The sequence below is a fragment of the Rhinolophus hipposideros genome, assembly GCF_964194185.1.
Source record: "Rhinolophus hipposideros genome assembly, chromosome: 16".
Lineage (NCBI taxonomy): Eukaryota > Metazoa > Chordata > Mammalia > Chiroptera > Rhinolophidae > Rhinolophus > Rhinolophus hipposideros.
Window position 1 is genome coordinate 15,933,469 of NC_138062.1, and position 22,318 is coordinate 15,955,786.

General features: G+C 46.1%; 1 protein-coding gene across 1 annotated transcript in view; it reads right to left on the reverse strand.

The window, feature by feature from the left end:
• MAML3 (mastermind like transcriptional coactivator 3) overlaps positions 1-20,918 on the reverse strand; it is a 384,594-nt gene extending 363,676 nt beyond the window's left edge. Inside the window, exon 1 of the mRNA XM_081077338.1 lies at positions 20,321-20,918. Coding sequence (XP_080933464.1) covers positions 20,321-20,785 — 465 coding nt within the window. The 5' untranslated portion in view covers positions 20,786-20,918. The remainder of the gene's footprint in view (positions 1-20,320) is intronic.
• Positions 20,919-22,318: the final 1,400 nt, after the last annotated feature.

Here is a 22,318-nt window from a genome sequence, read left to right on the forward strand (position 1 = left end):
TATTAGTAAGAACTAGAGAGTCTAAAAAACCGTCCTCAGGGTCCCCTACACATACCTGCTACAAAGGCCTGAAAGCTGAGGTTAGTATCCTGATGTTTAAAAACTGATTACAGTACTTGGGATATGATTTGCCTTACTGAAGGCAGGGTTTTACTTACCAATCATTAAGAAATGGTATTTTAAAAGTATGCCTTGGTTTCGCTGTTGGATGGCAGATGGTAAGTGTTCCTTGAAAGAGAAAAGCATCTCTAATCAACTGGGGAAAAAGTTGACTTTTCCAATGACATTTAAGACTCTAGCCCTGAACTTCAGGACGAATGTCAAAATTAATAAGGACGTCATGAAGATGTCCGGCAATATTACAGTTCAGGTTCATTCGAGAAACATTTTTTTTGAGTTTCTCCTATGAGTCAGGCCCTATCTCTGCTTTAAAGGAGCTCATCATGCAGAGTTGGTCACTTCCCCATAAGCAACACATGATCACACCACATCACAAACAGGGTGCGAGAAGAGCATGATGGGAGGGAGAGGCCCGGGGTGCTACACCGAGAAGACTGGAAGAATTAGGAAACACCCCTTCACGTCATGCTGACTTCCCTAATTTCACACGCCTTGTTTCCAAGCAGGGCATATGAACATTATGCATTAAATTTATAACCTATAATCAGTCATTTCAATGAAGGCTAAGCCCCTTTTTTGTATCTGTTGTGGGGGGAGACCTCCAGGTAGCCAGAAAGAAGGACGCAAATGTTCTTAGGATTTCAAGTAGTACCAGCATGGCTATCTCAAGTTACTGAAAAGCTGCCTTTCACAGATCTGTTTCCTTCCTACTGTAAAGTGTGCTTTACGGAGTGAATCAGAGCTGAGTTTTGTGGTCCTAAGAGATTAAGTGACTTGCTCAAGGTCACACCGTTTGTTATGGCAAAGCCTGAAGTAGGCCTGATCTCCTGGCTCCCAACAAAACGTGCTTCTTGTTAGACCAAACTGCTCTTCAACCGTGGGGATGAGGGCCACAGACCATGACAGTGGGATCATCAGAACTTCTGTCTGCAAAACACAGATAGACTATACAGCCATCCAGAGGAAGTTACTGGCCAGGTGTTGATTTAACCTGGAAAACCTATAGAACAGGCCAAAGAAAAGGAGGGGAAACCCCCAAAGCAGCAGACCTCTTCCAAGACCGAAGGGTGGAGTGTTCGCTGGCACAGGGCACTCGGAGAGCACAGGGCAGAGCCCTCAGCGGGGCAGGCTGGGATGCCCTCCATTCGGGGTTACACGGAGGTAAGTCACGCAAGGGCCGGCCTCGCTCCTCCCACAGCACCACGAGCTGCTTCTGCTGAAGGACTCAGTGCAGAGGCAGAAGGTTCCTTGAAATGCGGGCAGAACCACACAGATGCCTCAGCAGATAACAAGCCAGGGAGGAAAGTCAGAATGGAATCTCCACATATTATCTCCAAGAAAAGTGCAGAAACTTTCCCTCGCACTTGCTTAAAAATCAATTCTAGGTCATGAAGAGTCCACATCCACATGTCTCCTAGCAGTCCTTGCCCTCATGATTTCATTTTTCCCCCTTCTTCTCCCATCTAGCTCTCTCCTCCATGGCCCGTCCCATCCATCTCCACTGGTGGTGACAGTGTGTCCAGAACATCTGCAGTCAACCCACTGCCCCCACCACCAGGCCAGTCGCTTTGGCTCCTTCCCCTCCAACTGGAGAGAGTTTGAGTGTTCCCCACTCTCCTAAGCTCACGAATGCTGTCCCCAATCTCTACGTCAGGCATCAGAGAAGCCATCATTTCCATATGCTTCTCTCAATAAGAAAGTAACATCCTTTCAAAGGCGCCATGGTCGTGAGATTGTGCGGCAGCAATTGGGCAAGTTGGTTTTGTTTACTGTGAGGAGATGCCAAGGTGTGGCCTCCCCAATAACTGTGGCCACTGTGCTCAGGCCTGTGCCCCCCTCTGCAGCTTGTACGTGACCTCTTATGGGCATGCGTGCTTCACGAGCAAGCTTAGGAAGAGAGACGAGGACTGGTGCAGAGCCTGTGAATGCCTGGGCTCCCCTGCCCTCCTCTCCTAGAAGAACAGGGTTAATCAAGCAAGAGGCTCAGGAAAAACTGGAAAAAGAGAAGTTCTTATTAATGTATTGACACTTGCACGAAGCTTAGCCTGTCTCAACAGCAAGTCACTTTCCCATCTACCTGGTCCCTCACAGGACACACACACACAGACACACACACATACACGAAAAACACAGACAACTTCCAGCTAACTGCTCCCCACAGCTGTGCAGTAAGAACGGGAAAAACACCCTGTATCACTTCCTCAGGTGCTCCACTGAAAACTCTGGACTTTGGGGAGGCTATTAGAAAAAGGTTAAATAGGAGACTAGATAACGACACACTGAGGGATTCGGGTCAGGAGTGTTTGAACACTACTCAGAAGCAATTGCTGTTGCGAGCTGGCGACCTCTTTAAAGAGCTTTGGAGAGAGGACAAAGTCTGCGAGCAAATGCGTCCGTGGGGCCCTGGGAAGAACAGGCGCAAGGCTTCTTATTTCGCACAGGCATCCTTGAAAACATTCGGTCTCCATTCTTTAATTCAAAGATTACTAGGTCCCCATACCTAGTAATTATTTCCTATATGTGGCATATGTTCTTATATTGTTCTTGAATTTCAGTTTTACAAAGCATAGCTTTACATACACGACAGTACACCCTTTCTTTCATCGTTAGTACTGGGATCCTGGTTTACAGCTTTAGAGCCCATCTTTCATTTATTGTAAACAAAGATGTCCATTATTTAATATTCTCGTATCAATAAGCATTGGCTTCAAAAGTCCTATTTGTGTAACTTAAAAATGAGTATGTAACCCTTTCCTGCCCCTAAATCTAGATCCAGCTCCCTCAGAAAATTTGTAGTATTACCCAAAGCACCTTGTGCTGTCAATCACTGGGTCATGACCAACCAGCCACTAAAGCCACCTGATTGGCTCACCGTCCCCTGGTACTTTATAATGATAGCTGGATAGTATGTAATTACAAGGTCCCTAGAAGACACTTATAATTGAATCAAAGGGCATTTTGTGAAATGTTTGCGATAGCGATTAGAGGACCACAAAGTGACTGTATTTCTAACTCTAGACAGCTAGAATGTAAATGAAGCACCCTAAAATTCAATTATAAGAGTCCTTTAGGTATTAAATAATTATAATACAAATCACATTAGGGGGGAGTTTTGTTTTTTAATTGGACTGTCCTCATAACCCCTGAAGAGTGTATTTCCTAATAGTTTGTAAAACAACACAACTGGATTTTCAGACTCATAGTTCTTCATCCAACTGGAAGAGCTGTAGCAAAGGTAGACCATCCAATAAACCTGTTTCTCCTTTTGCTTTGTCATCTATTTACTTGGTGACCTAGAAAGTGAGCTGAGTCTCACTATAGCTCCATTTATCCCATAATGCACTACAGAATGAGAGTGCCTAATGTGATTGTGCAAATCTAACATGGCTATATAGATAGATTTACAAATTTAATTTAATGGAAACAATTTTCACCTATCCTTAACACCCAGAAATGTCTTATCATTTCTTTCCCCATCTTTCCTCCCTTTTCTCCAGCTTTCCCTCCTAGCTCTCTTTCTTATTCTCTGTCCGTCCTTCTGCCTTCTGTACGTGCTCTCCCTCAGGGGAGGTTGTGATTGTTGTCCTAAAACCTCCCGGCATGGCTGTGGTTGGCTCTACAGTGCCCAGGGCAAGGATAAGCAAGAGTCAAGTGTAGGTCTTTTTCAGTCATTATCTACTTGCTTCCATTTCTTAAAGGGAGAGAAGGGACAAGACTGCTCCTCCAACTCAGGAAACTGGGGAAAGTAAAACCAGAAATCCTTCTCTCCTGATTTTGACTTGTGTAAACACACTATCAACGACAGGCTTGAAAGGATGTTCACAGTCAAGGAGCTGCTACAACGACCCAGCAAAGTAAACAAAACAGGACCCTAATCATCCCTCCGGATGTTCTGAATCAATCACAGGCATAAACTGTCCCAACTCCTGAAGGCCGCAGCACACAGATATCCCCTTACAGCAGATTTGCAAGATCTAGTTTCTTCCCCTTAACAACATTTTTTCAAGGCCAGTGATCAAAAATGTGAAAACGAAGAACTGAAAAAATATCCGTGCCCCCAGAAGAGCCCCAGGATTAAAATATAATAATCTCTGATGAGTGATTAGTAGAACAGCGCAGAAATAAATAAATATACAGATACATACATATGTATATGTTTTCCAGTAGATTTGGCCTTGTCATGACCTTTGCTCATGAGAAAAAGAAATTCGCTCATCCCAACACCAGAACACAACCTCTAAAAGTATTCTGCAAAAAAAGCTCCCACAGACACCAAGAATATGGTGACATTTGGGGCTCTTCAATCAGAATATCAAGACGCTCCGTTTTCTGTTAGCTCCTGAAACAAAAAGATTCTCACGCACGGAGCCCAACAGCCCAGGCTCACGCCGTCCTCATGGAGTGTGATTCTCCGAGACTCGCCTTCTGTTACATTTGCAGGAACCACTCTCCCAGGACCACACAGCCCTTCTGGATCTTCCGTTGAACTTGGGAGTCAAGAGGAAAGGAATCAGAATGGGTGACCATGGTTCCATAGAGGTGGAAGTCATAAAGGATTCAGGATGATGGCCACACTGGCCAACGTGGAGAATATTCACAGGGCTGGCCAGGGAGACCCCTCCAGAGGAAAGTGGAGTTAATGACTCATTTTATGCACACACACATGCCAGCTTCACACAGTTAAAAAATGGAGCCATGCTCTCAGCAAAGGCCCTGTTTTAGCACTGTCTTGTAAAAACCAGATAGACGGGTCCTCTCTCTCCTTGCTCGCAACAACACTGGCCCTAACATACTTCCTGGTTCCAGCTATTCCAGCCTGAAGAATGAAGAGGTAATGTGCACAAGCACTAAAACAAAACAAAACACTTTTCGCTCTCACAAGAAGAATTGAGCACCAGTGAATTAATGCATTTCCTAATTAATTGGCATTCCTGTAGAAAAGTTTCCTTTTGTGATGGAACCACTGAGCTGCTAGGGAAAAAGATCCTCATTTATACTCGATGAACAAATGATTTGATTAGTGACCAAAGTGAGGAGGTGTGAATGCTCCCCAAGCATGAGCTTTTCCGCATGGCCTGAGTCAGCTGCCATACAGTGAGGCTGGCATGGTGCCAAGAGCCTTCCTGCCAATGAGACTAGAAGTTTCTGAAGAACTATTACAGACCCAAAGCTGGGAGAGTCCCCCAAACAAAAGCCAGCCACCGAGTTCAACAACTGGCTTGCAATGGCACCATATGCTCCACAATATTGTCCTGTTGCAACACGGGGGCCTGTCTTCAGTGCTCCCGCGTGTTGCACAGCTGTCAGCCCAGGAGCTGTTTTATCATTATTTTCACTGTTTTATTACTTTTCTGGGAATTCAAATCAGTGTAACCACGCTTGATGCGCCGGGTGAAAAATGGTGTCTCCCTCCCCTTCCTCCTTCAACCTAATGAATTGCCTTTTTTCATATCAAAGAGTAATGAGCACCACACCACATAATATTTATTCACGGAACAAAAGACATAGAAATGTAGGGGGTGCGGGAAGCAGAAACAGCTCCTGGGTGTAGAGAGAAGCAAAGCTGGACATTCTGAAGGAGTGCCTCACTCTGAACCCCACTGACGCGAGGTTCAGTTTTTTGGAAAATGCAAACCTTTCAGCTCTCCGCATTCTTCCCTTGGAGCCCCGCTTCATGCCAGTCCCTAGTCAATGCTTAGTGACCTGCTGCTCAGAGCTGACAGCAACCCAGTGTAACTCATCCCGTACATTGAACTGTGAGCTGTCTAAACCTTTTCTTTCTCAATGGAATTCCTCCCAAAAGCCTCTTCTTTTTTCTCTGATGAGCATTAAGCCAGCATATCTAAGAGTGTTCTAGATAGATCCTTTTCCTGCCCGTGTCAACAATGGCCTCTACTGGGGATGAGGCAGGGAGGAAGGGGCCTCACTTACCTCCGAAGACACGAATTTTACCCACTCGCTCTTTGCCTTAATCAATCTCTCACACTCTGTTCCACGGGTTTGTTTTTCATTGTTTTTTTTTTGGTTTTTTTTTTTTAATCCAGAGAGTAGAAAATTACATACAATAATAGTAGGAATAACTTAACCCAACCCGTGGTTAATCTCCTTCTTTATAGACATTGAGGAGACAGTTTAATTGTCCCCTTTGCGAAGGATCCCCAAGGTGGGTGGGGCAGGATAAACTACTATGTCAAGTCAATGTTGAATGAGCCATGTTTCTCGAAGGCCACTTCCCCGAATGCACAAACCACCAAAGTGAAAGGAAAACTATTCTTTAAGGTAAGATAGCTATTAAACAGAGATCCCTCAAAAATGATACTCGCTTATGCTAAGAGAGATGAAAGTTACAGACTCTGCAAACATAAGGAAGTTTTAACAGCTGAGTTGCAATTTCTTCCTCCCATTTTATTACTCAGTGTCTTGAATTTCTCCATTTAAAAACTCTATTTTGAGAATTTTAGAAAATAGAGAATTTTGAAACTATGAAAAATATTTAAATTCTTAAAAATCACAAAATAATCTACTTCCTATAACCGGTGTCACTCAGATGGTTGTGAACTTTAACACTGAACAATTTCGTATCTGGATAATTTCCCCTCAAACCTAGTAATGGAATCATTTTCTTAAGCAACCCTCATGCTTCCTCCTCTTATAGACTCATTTTCTCTAAGTCTGTCAAAGCTAATTATCTCTCTTCACGAATTTATGGCTCTTCAGTGTATCATAAACACATATATTACGAAAAGTTGAAGAAAACAAGTGAACTATGTGCATTATACTGTGAAAGAAAAGACTTTGAATAAGTAATTATTCAAAGTATCCACTCTTTGTTAATAGAGTAATGAAAATGACATTAGAAAGAGTGGATGAGAATACCAAACCCAGCCATTCCCTCTTTCCTCTTCCATATACAGTTGTCCCCATCCCCATAAGCCAATAGAAACTCCTACATCAATTTAGGGTAAAAGGGAAGCAAAATTCTTAGGTTTGCAATCCTTTGACATTCCAGACCACAGAGAAACACCACGCCTACCAAAACAGTAGCACAGACAACCTGTGCCTCTGCGGAGGGAACAGAGGCATGATTCCCACAAGCACACACTATCATTAAGCTTCCATTAACTGTTGTTACCTATTTCTGAATGTTCCAATTCCAATCTCAGACCACAAACTTAAAGGTAATAAAAGGCCCTGAATGATTCCTATCAGTCCTTTCAATCTAAGAACAGGATCAAACACTGAAAAAAAGCAACAGCGCATTTGGATTTCAATAGCCCAGGTGCCAGATATCCCTGATCCCCAAAGTGCCAGGTTATGGTACTTGGTAACCCTCAGTTACCATTACATGTTCCTAGCTCCCTGTGGGCTCCAGGCTATGCCCATCCAACAAGTACAACCTGCCAAACATATTTTTTTTTTTTGAGTATGGTTATTTACTGTTACAACCAACAACTTTTTCAAATCTTCCTTCAATAGGTTCTGGGAATTAAGTAGCATGAAATCTAAATTTAAAATCATTGTTTCCATGCTTCATTGAAGAAAATGAACGTCTTTTTAAAACCCCAGTAGCAGCTGCAAAACATTTAGGAATTCCTAGTTAAGCTGCAAAATGCGTTTTCAACCATCTAGCCATAACAACTTCTAAACTGAGAAAGTTGCCTCTGTATATACACCCCCTCTGTTTACCAAACATCTGGTAAAGGGCTACTGCAGGATGTGAACAGTAACAGAATGTGACAGATCCCGACGTGCGAGGTGTGGATCTGCACACACCACTGTGAGAAAATACCTAGAATGATTAAAGATAAACAGCACCTGCGTGCTTTGCAAAGGCGGCCATTGCTATAGCCACACATTTTCCTCCCTGCGACAGGAGAAAGGATGGACTGAAATACCACAGTGGATTAGAACTGGGGACAAAAGGAGCCCAGGGCTGAAGATGGGAGCATGCAAAGGGAATGGATGTTTTACCCTGCTGGGAACCGGCATTATTATCACTTAGACATTCTGAAAACTCAAGTGTAAACAATTAAAACAATTTGACCTCCTTTCTTTTATTCGGTATCTAGAAAATTTTCTTGAGCTCTGACATATTTCCAATTTCTTTGCATAAATGTTAACATGAACCCCCAGATACTCCTATTGATGAGCTTATATGCATAGTTATGAGCTCTCTTAAACAACAACAACAACAATAGATCTGAAATACTTTTTGTAATATATGTTTAAAAACTCCGTAATAAGGCAAGACTTGATTCTAAAATAGTCAAATCAACTCTGGACTCTTCAAACAGACATAAGAAATTAGAAGTTTACTGCAACATAGTTGTAATCTCAATAGCTTTTGGAAAACAGTTTTATCTAACAATTATAAATCAGATAGCTATGAAATAACGAATATCCCAAACAGACAACCATTTATCTGTCTGCAATCAAGATAAAGGGAAATGCTGTACTTTATGCAAAATGCAAGGCAGCAGCCCACCTTATCCATAGGTGAAAGCCATCCTTAAAAAGTAAACATGTTAGGGCCAGAAATGAAAGAAACAGATCCAGGCAAAAGCAGAAGCAAACACAAAAAAAGTGAGAGGACACACCTCAGAGATAGGAGAGCAACAAAACTAAACTTGACTCTTTAAAATTGACTGGCAGCAGGAAAAGTCAAAGGTGGACATTTTATTGCAAGACGAGGGCAGTAAATGTAAGGGTCTCTTGGCTTATCACATTGGATGGCCTAGTTGCACAGTTAGGAGCAAGGCTCTTCTTTCATGTACACAACCAGCTCTTGCTGTCTAGCTCAGCTATGGAAACAGCCGACATCTAGCTATCTTTACACTGAAGCCCCCTGCCCTCAAGTCGGCCCTGAGCACATAGCCACATCAACTCAGTTGGCCAAAGGGTTTTTTCTCACTAAGATGCTATGTCACACAGATAAATGGCAGAAATGGCTGCTGCTGGGCAGCCCCGGGTCATGAGTGAAAGCAGAATGCCTAGTTTCTTGGAGTCACTCGGTACAGAATGACCTGTAAAGTTTAGGCCACCAAGCACTTACAGTCCCACCTCTAGTTTATTTCTATGGCTCAAATAACTGCCACCTACATCTTGTACAAGTTTCCAGGTGTGACACCGGTGAAACATGAGGTGGTGGTAAAGGAGATGGGAAAAGGAGGAGCACCTGGGGTGTCATGCAGGGTGTCAGGCGGGGTCTCAGCTCCCGCTCCCCACATAAGAACGCAGGACATGGTGAGGCCAAAAAGGAACACCCACGGAGCCACCGATAGGGGAGTCATACCACTATATTCTCGCTGGCGGCTGGGTTGGAGACACAGGAAGTAGGTGCCACACAATGCGCAATCCGCCAGCCGCTTCTCTGCCAACCAACCCCACTTACTAACTGCAATCCGCCCTTGCTAGCTCAGTCACGGCAGGTATATCAGTGGCTAATGGCTGACCAGTAACAGCTGACGGCCAACTAGTCACAACTGATGGCCATCTACTACCCAAGCCAGCACCTTTCCACGTGAGGCCAAGAGCCTGGAAACTGCTCTCTGGGACTCTGTCCCCACACGAGGCTAGACGTGTGTGAGACCCGGAGACAGCAAAATGGGGTCCTCGTTACAAAACAGCAGGGCCAGACGAGGACCAGCACCGCCAGTCTTAATTCCGGCTCCCGGTCAAACTGATCTTAAAACCGACAGGAAAGTCAAGTATGTGAGCACTGCTCCTTGGGAGAGCACAGTTGTTTCGAAAATGCAACTGCTCACAGCAGCTTTTCAAGAAAGAACACTTCAGCTGGGTGAAGGCAGAATAATGTTGCAGCCAAGCACGTAGATTCTGGAGCCAAAATGCTCCAGCGACGTAAAAATAGAGACGCTAGTCATTAGTATGTTGGTGCAGGGAAACTGCTCTGCCAGAGGTAAATCGGACGACCAAGAATCTGCCGAACAGCAGTCTTCAAACCACGTCAGCACATGTGTATAATGAAAATGGATAGGGCTCCTCACTGTCTAAACAAATGCTGTAAGGTGGCTGTCAAGGTAAGTCCATTTGGATGCATTTTCTACAGTTGGCCAGGTCAGCAGGTTGTTATTACCCTGTTACACAGATGACTGGATTAGTCAGGGTAATTCAATCTGTAGGAACTGTCAACTCACAGACCTGAGATTTTTCTGACCACTCAAACCTGCGCCCACTCCCACCCCAGCCACTGCATCGTCCACTGAAAGACACTTGACACTTGACACAGGCCTGTCCAGTGCAAAGCTGGGGAAGGGTGATGAGAACTACACACTTGTTCAAGACAGTGAACTTCCCACTCTCACAGCACGAACAGGAGCTGGCTGACTAAACCCCTCCTCACTTCATCTTTAGGACCGGATGAAAAGAAGGCAAGTCATTCCTTTAAGATGTGGTGCCTGACATACAGCCTTTAAAAACCAACAATGTTCACCCTACACTGCAAAGACCAGCAGCACCAGTTACTAGAGTTCATACTTTTTTTTTAAAGCTGTATTTTAGAGGAGACACAATTATCACTTGCCCTAAAATGGCTTGTAATAAGATTCACGTGCTATATTAAACCACATCAGATTAAGAAATTTTTTTTGGGCAACATGTTCTGTTTATACATGTCATACTACATGTATTGAAAGAAGTACAAGTCTGGGCTACAGCAATGCTCACGGATGTACCAGGGAAATATGGGTAAGGATGTTCACTGCAGTCACGTTAAACTGGCAAAAGAGAAACTCCCAGAGTGTTATCAACAGGGGATGATTCAACAAATCATGGGACATTCATATTGTGGAACACTAAAAGTTAAAAAGGATGAGTGCAAGATCTACATGTACTAACTTGGACAGATCGCTAAGTCACAGTATGTGGAAAAAAATGGATCTCTGAACCGTATGTATTATATAATATTTCACTTATGTGGACAAAAACTAAGAGGGAGGTATTCTAAACCATGGTAACTTCTAGTAGGAAGGAGGGTAACACTGATGGAGAGGAATGAAGCCACTTCTTAATCTACTTACTTGTAGGTGGAAACTTATTCAACAAACACATAGCGTTCCTCCTATGTACAGGTCTTTTTCTAGTCACGAGGCAAAAGAGACAAAGTTCTTGTCCTCATTGAACTGGTTTTCTATTTCTATATTGTTCAAAAGTTTTATAATTTTAAAAAGATGAGGTAATTCCTTCTCCAACATTTCAGCCAAATGGAATATTTTCATTCGTCGAGACAGCCCGTTTTATCTTGGACCAGCTCGAATTTTCATGTAATTGTTTTTTTCTTTACTATTAAACCTAACCCGGCTCCTAATGGTAACTGCCAACCACCGAGCCTAACTTTATCCCCTTGAAGCCATAAACAGCACATCTAATCCTTTATTCACATGACAGCCCTTCGAATATTTTAAGAAAGCAATCTTATCATCCTCTAAATCAGACTAAACACGTCCGAGTCTCCCAACTGTTCTTCATGTGACATGGTATCAAGTCCTTGCACCTTCTTGCTTGCTGCTTTCTAAATGCTCTCCTCTTCGTCTAATTTCCTCTAAGTTACGATCCTGGAGCTACAAGGGTCACCTGGTCACAAACAGGGAAGGCAAGACGGTCATCTGCGTCCTTTTTAACAACCGTACTTTCATCGTATTCTCTACCTCACCACAAGTGATTTTATTTGAAAAATAACGAAATAAGTGTTGTTACAGAAAATAGTGCAAGAAAGCTATAACTATAGAAAGCTTGCAAGAAGATACAAAGTGTTTATTCAGCACCCTTAGGATCTTCCTAAATGTTAGTTTATTAATGACCCCCGTTAACATATTCTCATTAAACCACAAAGACTATTTCATACAGCCAATCTGAAACACGAAACCATGCCCTGCTGCGAGTGTCCCATGACAGCAAGGATGCTGCTCACCCCCAGTGCCCAGAAACAGGGTCCGATGTGAAGCAGTCACTCACTACCTAGTCATCAGACCTTGGCTTGTGCACGAGCGAAACACGCCTCAAGTCACTCAACTTTAAGTCTGCACTTGGGCAGAAGGCAAACAATTAAGCGACACGAAAGTAATCCCCCAAAATAGGCCTAGCTTTTGGACAGCACCATAAAGTTCTGGGGACCCTGATCTTTCTACAGTAATTCATTTGAGCCTAACAACCACACCGTGAGGTAAAAAAGAATGACTATTCACCTTCCTGACAGGGAGAAGACAGAGGCAGACAATTCTGAAGTGAAAAGCCAGCCTGTCACATGGCTGGAGCTAAAATGCAACACGGCAGTCCTTTCCCGTCTTCCCAGGCGCTCTCTCCGGCATGCATCGCAGCCCCTCTTCTTCTCTCCACCCCGTTAAGGAACGAGAGTTTTGAAAAGTTGTGAGGAAAGCCTCACTGTGTATTTTCAACATTCTAGGGGAGCTCCTTGTTTAAAGCAGGGTGTCTCAGCAACAGCAGCAAGACTGATATTTGGACCAGGCCATTCTTTGTTGTGGGTGCATTGTAGGATTAGGATATCTAGCTTCTACCCACTCACTAGAACGTGGAAGCACCCTTCAGTTGGGACAACCAAAATGTCTCCCAATGGTGCCAAATGTTCTGGGGGGAGGGGAAAATCTCCACCGAATGAAAATCACTGATTTAAAGGAAACCTATAGTAAATCCATTCAAATGGCAGTAGTAATTATTTAAGAGACCATGGAAATATTTTAGGAACATGATTCCCCCCCCCCCATATACAAACACTATTGCCATTGACTCTGGAAAATACGTATTATTTGCATTTTGGTAAGGTCTGCAGGTTCAGGATAGACTACAAAACGCATACTTTACCTCTGGAAACTCCCAAGGCACCAAGATACTGTCTGCTTACCATGTCTCTGTCCCGTGTCACCCATTCCAGGTGATGCAAAAATCCTCATCCCCTTTGGCTTCTCCTACCTTACTTACCATGAGTTCCTTAAAGCCCTTTACCCGGCCCCCGGCCCTTTAGACTCACTCTCAATCACTGAGCTCCTTTCAGCATCTACCAAACAATCAAAGGAAATATAACCAACCACTGTGAGAGTAAAGGGCACTGCAGAGCTTCTTTTTAGAGCTGTGCCATCTTTTTGAGTCACAGTTACGACCCAGGTTGAATCTGCACAAACACTCGCGGCACTTCAGCTTTTTCCTTTGAGGGGCAAGAAGCTCCTGTCCAGACCTGAGTTTTCTGGAGGTGGAGAAAGATATTCTCAGAGACAAGGAGAGATACGCAGTAATGTATCCTTATAATATCTTCATATGCACAGGTAAACACTTCTATAGTTGAAGGCTGAAGAGCTCCTAGCAGGAACCATGACACAACCAGATTCTATGCAACAGGGTGGAGATTTAAGGAGTTAGAAAGGAAATTCTGGAGGTTGTTAGGTAAAAATTAAATGCTTCACTTCAATTTTCTACAGTTGTTAAGCCATTGCTAAGGAGGATGGGTATTATTCATATTTTAAGATTCTACTTCAGCAGAAAGGTCATTCCAACCAATGGGAGGTCCGATATAATTAAAAAAAATGTCTAAATTATTCTTTAGGAATCACTTTCCTACGTCAGAGGAAGTACTGCCAGCCTTTTGAGATTTTTATTCAATTCCCCCAAGAAGTGGATACACGGCGTGCCTTAGAAAACCCAAGCCACCATAGTCATTTCTTTTTTCTATGCATGTGTGTATTTGGCCCCCAGGGAATGCTGTGTTTCTTTCCCAAACGGTGTTGCTTATCGACAACTCAAAAGCCCCTCAACTGTTTAACAGAATAGTCAGGTAGACTTAAAAAAAAAAAAAAAAAAAAGAAAAAAAGTGTGCTCCTTCTCACACAGAACCCAATAATCTTGGAGTCTTTAGTATACAGCAGGCTCTCAACTCCATCTTCTGAGTAATTTTATCCAAACTTATTTCTTTAGTTCTTTAACTTTTCTTAGGTTTGAACACAAAAACTGTTTGTTTTTTTAAGGAGGGCGCAGCTCACAGTGGCCCATGAGGGGATCAAACCAGCCACCTTGGTGCTACCAGCACCCCACTCCAACCAACTGAGCCAATGGGCCACCCCCACAAAAACATGTTCTAAGTTAAGAAATATTAATCACTCCCCCCCCCCCAAAAAAAGAAGTATTAATCAGTTCTTGGCGATAGCTGGTTTTCAAAAGCTATACTTCCAACTCACAAACATGAGTCATGAATTTGGGGAATGTCTGTCTGAAAAGCTGCCGCATTTTTAATGAAAACATAATTTGGGGGATTCTATAACTTTGGAACAGTCATCTGTAGGTCAGCTTTTTGGGAGCAGAAACCAGTGACAAATTAGTTTGAAAGAACAGCAAAATAAAAGATATTATTTTACTTAAAACATCGTGAGAAGGGGAGATAAACTCAGTCTGAAACTGTTGAGAGGTCACTGGCCTCAAGCCCAATGCTGAAGCAAAAAGCAAACAATCAAGAAACCCGTTATCACCGTAAACCTACCTGGAATCACGCTGAAAACCTACAGAGAATACCTACTGCTAAAGTCTAGGAAGCAAGAGTGTGCTTTGCCATTTTCTTCTATGAAGCACTGACTACGCACCCATATTGTTGAAGGAATGAATGAAATTTTAAAAGTCAGTCTATTTTCTATTATTTATGCTAATGAAGGATAAATGGTATGCAAAATCAAATCAATAATTAATCCAAAATAATTGGTATCGCACCCAATTGTTTGATTAGTTATGAGAGTAGGAAGCACCGAAACTAAATTTCTCTTCTTATTGCTTCTTCTCACTCCTTGGCAAAGGTGCTAAAGATCAGTGAAAAGACCAAAAGGTTGGCAGCAGGAGGGGGAAGGAAAACCAAATCAAACAGCTACAGGATCTGAAAACTCAATAATCAGCTCTGAATAACAGAGTGAAAAATGCAAAGCTATCTGGGAGAGTGAAAAGGCAGATATTAGGAAAATCTTGCGACTGAGTTTTAAATATGTTCCTCTTTATAAGACTTTGCTATTGGATTTCACAGTTCTCTATGATGGGTGGAAAAGATGACAGAATTTGGCCATCCTAAGCTCTAGAACACAGTACAGGACAGTTAGCAAACATAGAGCCCTGATCACAAATAAAATTCCATAAATGACATTAAATAAAGCATAAGTACTTCAAATGCATCCAAGAATTACTATGCAATGTGTAAAATGGTTTCTTATGCTCGATTCCTTCAACGGTGGCAGCGCTAAGGAGGGTGGAGAGAGGCAGAGAGAGAGAGAGAGAGAGAGAGAGAGAGAGAGAGAGAGAGAGAGAGAGAGAGAGAGAGGATAGATAGATAGATAGATAGATAATCAAGATGCCCCATTATTATCTCATTCAAATAGAAAAACCCTGTCAAGAAACCTCTTTTAACAACAGTTGGCTTTTAGTCTCAAAGAAGGATTTAGAAAATAACTCTATTGCTCTTTTAATGCTTAAAATCCTTTTCCTTCTTACAGAAATATCAGTGTATTAACAAACATAACAGTGATATAACAAAATAAACCATGCACCTGAAGGGTTTATTTTCCTCCTTTCAGGCAGCAGAAAACCTATAGAGACTCTAAAGCTTGCCCTTAAAATTCTCATGAGACAGGATGGAAAGAGCTACATATACCACCTGCCTGAAAACTCAGCTTTCCTTGGGAACTAAATCAACCTGAGAGCATTTTGTAAATTATGACTAATGACTAACGACTAACTGTGCTGCTACTTTTCTGATCCCTGACTGCCCAGTATTAAATAAAATGTACCATAACCAAAGAACATAAATACATATGTATTGGAACTTTAAAAAACAAAACAAAACAAAATGCTTCTTGAGAATTAAAAGACAAACACTCGTGAAGCACAGAAAAATTTCAAAAAGTTTTTCACAAACTGAAGACACACCTGTGTGGGCTATGGAGGGCTTTTCAAGGGACACTTGTCAATCTTACCATCCAGTATAGCAGTAGAACAGAAGCCAATGGAAGGGTTCATGGGAAAGATGAAGAAATGGTTTGACATTACAAGCTTGCCCAAAACCCTGGATATAGAGCCAGGAATATACCTTCAACAGGATAAGAAATGGGGAACCAGATTCATTTATAAGGAGGTTTAGTGATGGACTGAAATGTAGACATTACCTGGATCTATTCCAGGAATGGATGAGAACCTTCTGGATAGGCTGCAGTTTGTTTTCCAATACTCAGTAATTAATACACTTATTATAAAATGAACTTTATGTGATAAACTTTTCAGGGCAGGAATCACCTAGATTTATGCAGTCTGTAAGCTGTGTATAAATTAAGCACGCTCTGAAAATTATGATGGTGCTGTTTAGCGAAAAGGTCGCGAAAACATGGGATTTATCCAGGTCAAGGCAGACTACCACCACTTTGAATTTCTGAAGATTGCACTGTCATGCTTTTTGGGGTGCTTGAATGGTTCTACATAGCTTTGTCAAGTCAATCTATCTTTGGCTTGAAAATGAAATTTTTCGATTGGAATATACCTGAAAATTGTAAGCAGGATTTCAGATCCAAGTACACAGAATGAACACTGTCTCCTTCTGTTACCACGAATAATTAACACTATTTTAGGAAAAGGCACATTTTCAACTGAGACTCTCTAATAGTTGAAATCAATAATGTTCGCCTACGAATCTTGGGGCAGGGATATTTCTGTATAAATAAAGTGTAGGGAAGGTGGGGGGGATCAGTTGACTACACATCCAGAACTCCCTCTGAGGTAATGCAGCTTCAAACCCAGGCCTGGCTCCCTGCTCTCTAACGGGGCTTAGAGACCCCACAAAACCCAGGCCCCTCCCAGCAGTCTGGAGCCCAGGAAGATTTTTAGTTCACCTCACCCACCCTGCTTTTTGTTTCCTTGTTTGTTTTTGGTTTTCATGCCTATGCCTATAAATGTGTAAGATAAGAAAACAAATCAAAAGAGGTAAAGCCCTGATTAGACAGCCTTCTTAACCCAAGCCAGGTAGAAAGAGAACTAATCGATATTTAGTACTTTGGACATATTGGCCCTACGAAGGTAAACAAGAGCAATAAAACAGAAAAGAATCCTGAATGTCTTTAATTTTTATCATCATCATTATTATTATTTGGCTCTGGTTGATTATTGCTTTCCTTTAGGGCTTTCCAAGTAGAGGGCCCAGTCTGAGAACTAAATATAATTGCTCTATGCCCCATCAGAGCACAACTATAATCCCGGAGCCAATTGAAGAAAACCAAGGTCAGCATTTTCTTTGCAACCTGTTTTCAAGACTTTATCTCATCTTATGCACAGGCTGTGATACCCTTTCATTTCACGGGTGAGTGTGAGTTTTTAAACTAATTATTTTTCAAGAAAAATAACTTGTAGAGGATGATGTCATTTTTTTTTTTAACTTTCCTTTTTCTGGTACATAGAATTTACATGCAATTCTTTGTTTTAGATTTAGGGCTGTTTCTTTTCATTCCACTCATCACACATACTTCCCACTGGTATCAGTGGGAGATGCATTTGAAGCTAGAATATACTATTCTGCACACAGCCTTGGCGTTTACATCAGTCTAATAAATAGGCTAAATTGTCACAAAACTGATTTAAAAACTTAATTTCAGGCCATCATTTTTCAAGTCCGCTAACTTGCTAAACGGATTCACTATGAAATTTACAGTTCATGTCGCGTCCATTCAAGTAAGTAGTATCTTTCCATTTTCAAAAGTAAGCTCTGGCTTCGGCCTGCTCCCTCCTTCCAGGTAACATCAGGATTCCTGGGCTTGCTCCACCTGCGGGTGTATGAGAACCCAGGCGTGCGCACCCCACATCCTCCCCGAGACCCTTCCGAGGGCCGGAGTGTGCCACCCTGGAGAACACAACCCGAACACCAAAACTTTTTGGCTGCAAACTCTACTGCTGTTGTCCGCGACGAAAAGCGGCAAGGTACTGGGAAGGGCGCTGGCTTTTGTTCCAGCGGTGCCCCGCTGGCGAGGTCAGGCCACAGCAGTCCTCCCTCCCGAAAGGTCTGGGGAGACGCCGTGGGACTAAGATTTGGGAGCAGCGCGAAAGCCCGTTTCTACGCCCTCGGCGCGCGTGGGGTGCACAAACACAAGAAAAGGAGGCGTAGAGTGCCTTTCAAATCCTGCTTCAACCTTGAGATTCACAAAGTGAGTCGCCCAATCCCCCGTCGGGCGCGAGGGGGGCGGGGAGAAAGAGGTACCCGAAGGGCGCGGGAGATAGTCAAGATGCAGGCCCGCCCCGCCTCCGGGTACAATCAGAAAAGCTACAGTATGCCAGTGGTTTGTCGGCTTCCTGTTTGTAAGCGAGAACCGCCCTCCCTGACTCCGTGACACTCGTGCTTCCTCAAAACCGAGTCCGCCTCTTCTTCGCGCGCGGGGCCGGCGGGGGCAGGGCCGCGGGGCGCCCCTCCCAGCCGGCCGCCTCCCGGGCTGAGCCGGGCCGCGAGGCGGACAAAGCGCTTCCCGCTCCCTCCCCCACGGACGCGTCCCAGAAGGGAGGGGGAAGGCGGGCTGGAGGAGGAGGAAGAGGAGGGGGAGGAAGGTGCTGCGGGCGGGACTGGGCCGGATTGCGCCGCGAGGGAAGGGAGGGAGGAGGGGCTGGGCGGCCTCGGAGAACCGGGAGGAGGGCAGGATTCTTGAAGCCCAAGATAAACAAATTGTTCCTCTTCACGTGCGGGGCGGGGGAGGTGGAGAGGGTGGAGAGCGAACGCCGAGGCCTCGCCTCTTCCCCTCCCCCAAGCCGGCTCTTTGTCACCGAGGGCCGGCCTGAGCGCCCGGCGCAAGCCCGCGGCTGTACGGGTACTACCCTGGGCGCCGATGACCCAACCCGGGACGTGCGCGATTGTCCACCGCACACCGCGAGGGCCTCCCGCGCCGGGCCCTGCGCCGCCGATCGAGGTGCGGTGTGCCAGGGAAACAAGGCGCACCGCGCTCCCCGATTCCCACCGCCCGGCGGGCCCCGCACACAGCACGCCGCACTGACCCGGGCGGCGAGTGGGGGGCAGGGGCTGCAGACACCTTTCTCGAGCTTCCGGCCTCCCCCACCCCAAAAGGAAAGTACAAGAACCGGAGAGAGGAGATAAGAGAAAGGATTCCACCCTCAGGGTTCGGGGGTGGGAACTGCCCCTTCCTCCCAGAGAAGTTAAGCTATTGGCTGCTCAGCCTACCTCGAACCCACCCACCCAGCCATTTAAGCCTCTTTCAGCTCCCTGCTACTGTCCACTCCTTCGGACTGATCAGGCAGGCCCAGAAAGTTGGCGGGGCGGGGGGCGAAACGGAAAAAGCTCGGTGCTTGCAAGTTTAAGGGAGGAGGGGACCCAATCCCCAGCGAAGTTGCGTGGCGGGGACTCGGCGCAGGCTTAGGGCGCAGCTCTCCCCTCCCACCCCCGCCCCCGCCCCCGCCGGGCCGCTCCCCCACGCTCCCCGGGCACACTCGACCCTCCCTGCAGCTCCACCTGCCGGGCCAGCCCCGCGTCTCAAGCGTCGGAGGAGCGCACCCGCGCCCCGCATCCGCGCGCGCTTCCGCGAACGCGCGCTCCGAGGCACCCTCGTTCGCTTCTCACCCACTTCAAAGTTCATTCACAAAACTCTCAGACTTTCTCAGCCCAAAGGGGGTGAGTTGGGGAGAGGAGGCGAGCGCCTCTCGCTTCCCCCTCCGCTCCCCGGGGATGAGGGCCCGGTGCCCGCCCAGAATCTGCGACAGCATCAATTCCTCCCCGCACCCTGCGGATGTGCAGAGAGGGGTGGGCGAAGGGGGACAGATCTGGGGACGCGAGGCGGCACGACGAGGGGTGGGGTGGGGTGGGAGCGGTGAAGAGGAGGAGCGAGGTTTCAACTCTGGGTTCGCTCTCTTTCAAATCCGTATCTAAGAAAGGGAGGGGGGGGTTGAAAACTTTTCCAGTGCCTCCCTCCATCGCTCCTCCAGGCTCCCTCCGCCCCTCGCAGTCGTGACTGGCTTCTCCCCTCTCGCCCCCTCTTCCCCAAATCTGACAACCCTGACAGATGAACAGGTAGCGGCAACGGCAGCTTCTCCCTCAGAAAAGTTCACATTCACCCTTCGGCTTCAGCCCACCTCACCCACGGTGCAAATCAGATCCTCGTCCCCCATGGAAGAAGCTCCACGCCCCCCCACGCGCGCGCGCGCCCCATGCCCACTGCCAGCGCGCCCTCACCATGATCAGCGTGTGGTTCCTCTGCTCCGCCGAGGCAGCCTCCGCATCTTGCTGGGGTTTGTTCTGGTGCTGCTGCTTGCCGGGGCCGCCGCCGGATTTCTTGGCCCTTTGCTCCAGGGTGCGCTGGTAGAGGCTCACGGTGTCCCGGCGCTCCAGCTCCAGCTGCTCCACCTGAGCCTGCTGGTACCTGTTCTCGCAGTTGACGTGGTGCCGCCGGCAGCCCTCGATGCGCTGGCGGAGCCGCTCCACCACGGTGCTGTGCTTGGGGACGGCCGGCGATCCGCCGCCGGGGCCCCCGGAGCCACCGCAGCCGGCAGCCGGGTGATTGCTACTCGGAGCAGCTGGAGTACTATTGGGAGTATTATTCACACCGATCCCGGCCCCGCCGAGGCTGCTGTTCAGGCTACTGTTGATGCAAATACTACTGCCATTCGCGGCAGCAGCGGGGGCTGCGAAATCCCCCATCCTGCTCCCCGGGCACACTATTTTGGAAGAACTTTTTTTATCCACCCCCCTATCAGCCTCCTCCTTGGGTCCAAGGATTAAAATAGTTTAAGTGGAACGCGGGGGAGACGCAAGCACATGGATGGAAACAACGATCCCGACGGGGCGAAAAAAAGGGGGAGAGATTAGGGGGTAGGTTTTTTTTGTTTGTTTGTTTCCCTTTTTTAAAAAACTGTAAAGCTCAAGGAGAAAAAAGGGGGGATCAGAATGCCATCAGACACCTATCGACAAAAAGAACCACAACAAACTGAGCCAGCAGCAAATCGGGTTGCAACTCAGGAGGAGATCCGCTCCTCGCCTGCCTTCTTTTTATAATCCATTATTTTCTAATAAATTCCAGGAGATTTCCGGTGGTTGGCAAGCATTTTCTCCCTACGTACCGAGAAGCACACCCCATGTACACACACAAGCATATGCCTCCAGTGCGGACACGCGCGACACACACTCACTCCACACCGCATCGGAAAACGGCAAGCTTGCTTATTGCATTTTCCTTCCACAAAAAAGTTTTGGTGTTTATGCCGCCCCGTGTTCTCAAAGTACTTTGGCTGCTCAGTTGCATTTCACAGGAACCTAGATATCGAATCCTCGGGCTGGGGAAAGTAAACACATGGACAGTCCGAGGCGACTGCAAAAGTAGATCGGTGAAGTCCTTTGCAAAACGCCGCGCGGAGAGCAGCCCCTAACGCTCGGCTGGGCTGCCGCTGCCGCCGCTGCTCCTGCCACCATCACAATGATCAACTGCTCGCCGCCGCCGCCTCCTCCTCCTCCTCTCGCTCCTCCACCTCCTCCTCCTCCTCCATGCCAGCGGAGTGATATCAGGACGCGCGAGCTCAGTAAACACGGCAGCGGCGGCGGCTGGAGGCCGTGAGACGAGCCCCGCGACACGGCGCAAAACCCGGCCCGGACTCTCACCCGGCAGGAGCGGGCGCGGCACGCACCAGCACGGGGCTCCCTCCTCCTTCGCTTCGCGCTCCCCGCCCCTCCCACGCCCCCAAGCTCACTACTACCCGTACTGGCAAGTCGGAGCTGCCAGCAAGGAGAAAAAGAAAGATTCTGGAGGATCTTGGGAATGAATCAACTTTTGAACTCTGTGTGAGAGTGAGTGTGTGTGTGTGTGTGTGTGTGTGTGTGTGTGTGTGTGTGTCTGTGTGTGTCTGTGTGTGCGCGCGCGCGCGCTCGTGTACGCGCGGAGGTGGGCGGGGGCACATGGAAGCGCCTGGCTGGATTTCCTTATTCCGAGCGGGGTTATCAAGCGAGCCCAAGTTGTTGTTATACATTTATGCATTATATTGCAGAACTGTGATGAGCAGGCAGAAACATTGAGGCTTCACAGTAGTCGTCTGTCATCCCTATCCATGTGGAAAGAAAAAGGCAAATGAGTGACTTGTCTTTAAAAGCCAGGTAATACTTCGCCAGTAATAACCCTGCTTATGGACACTTGTTCAAACTCTAGGCCAGTCTTCACACACAGATGCCTAATTCTGAATAAAA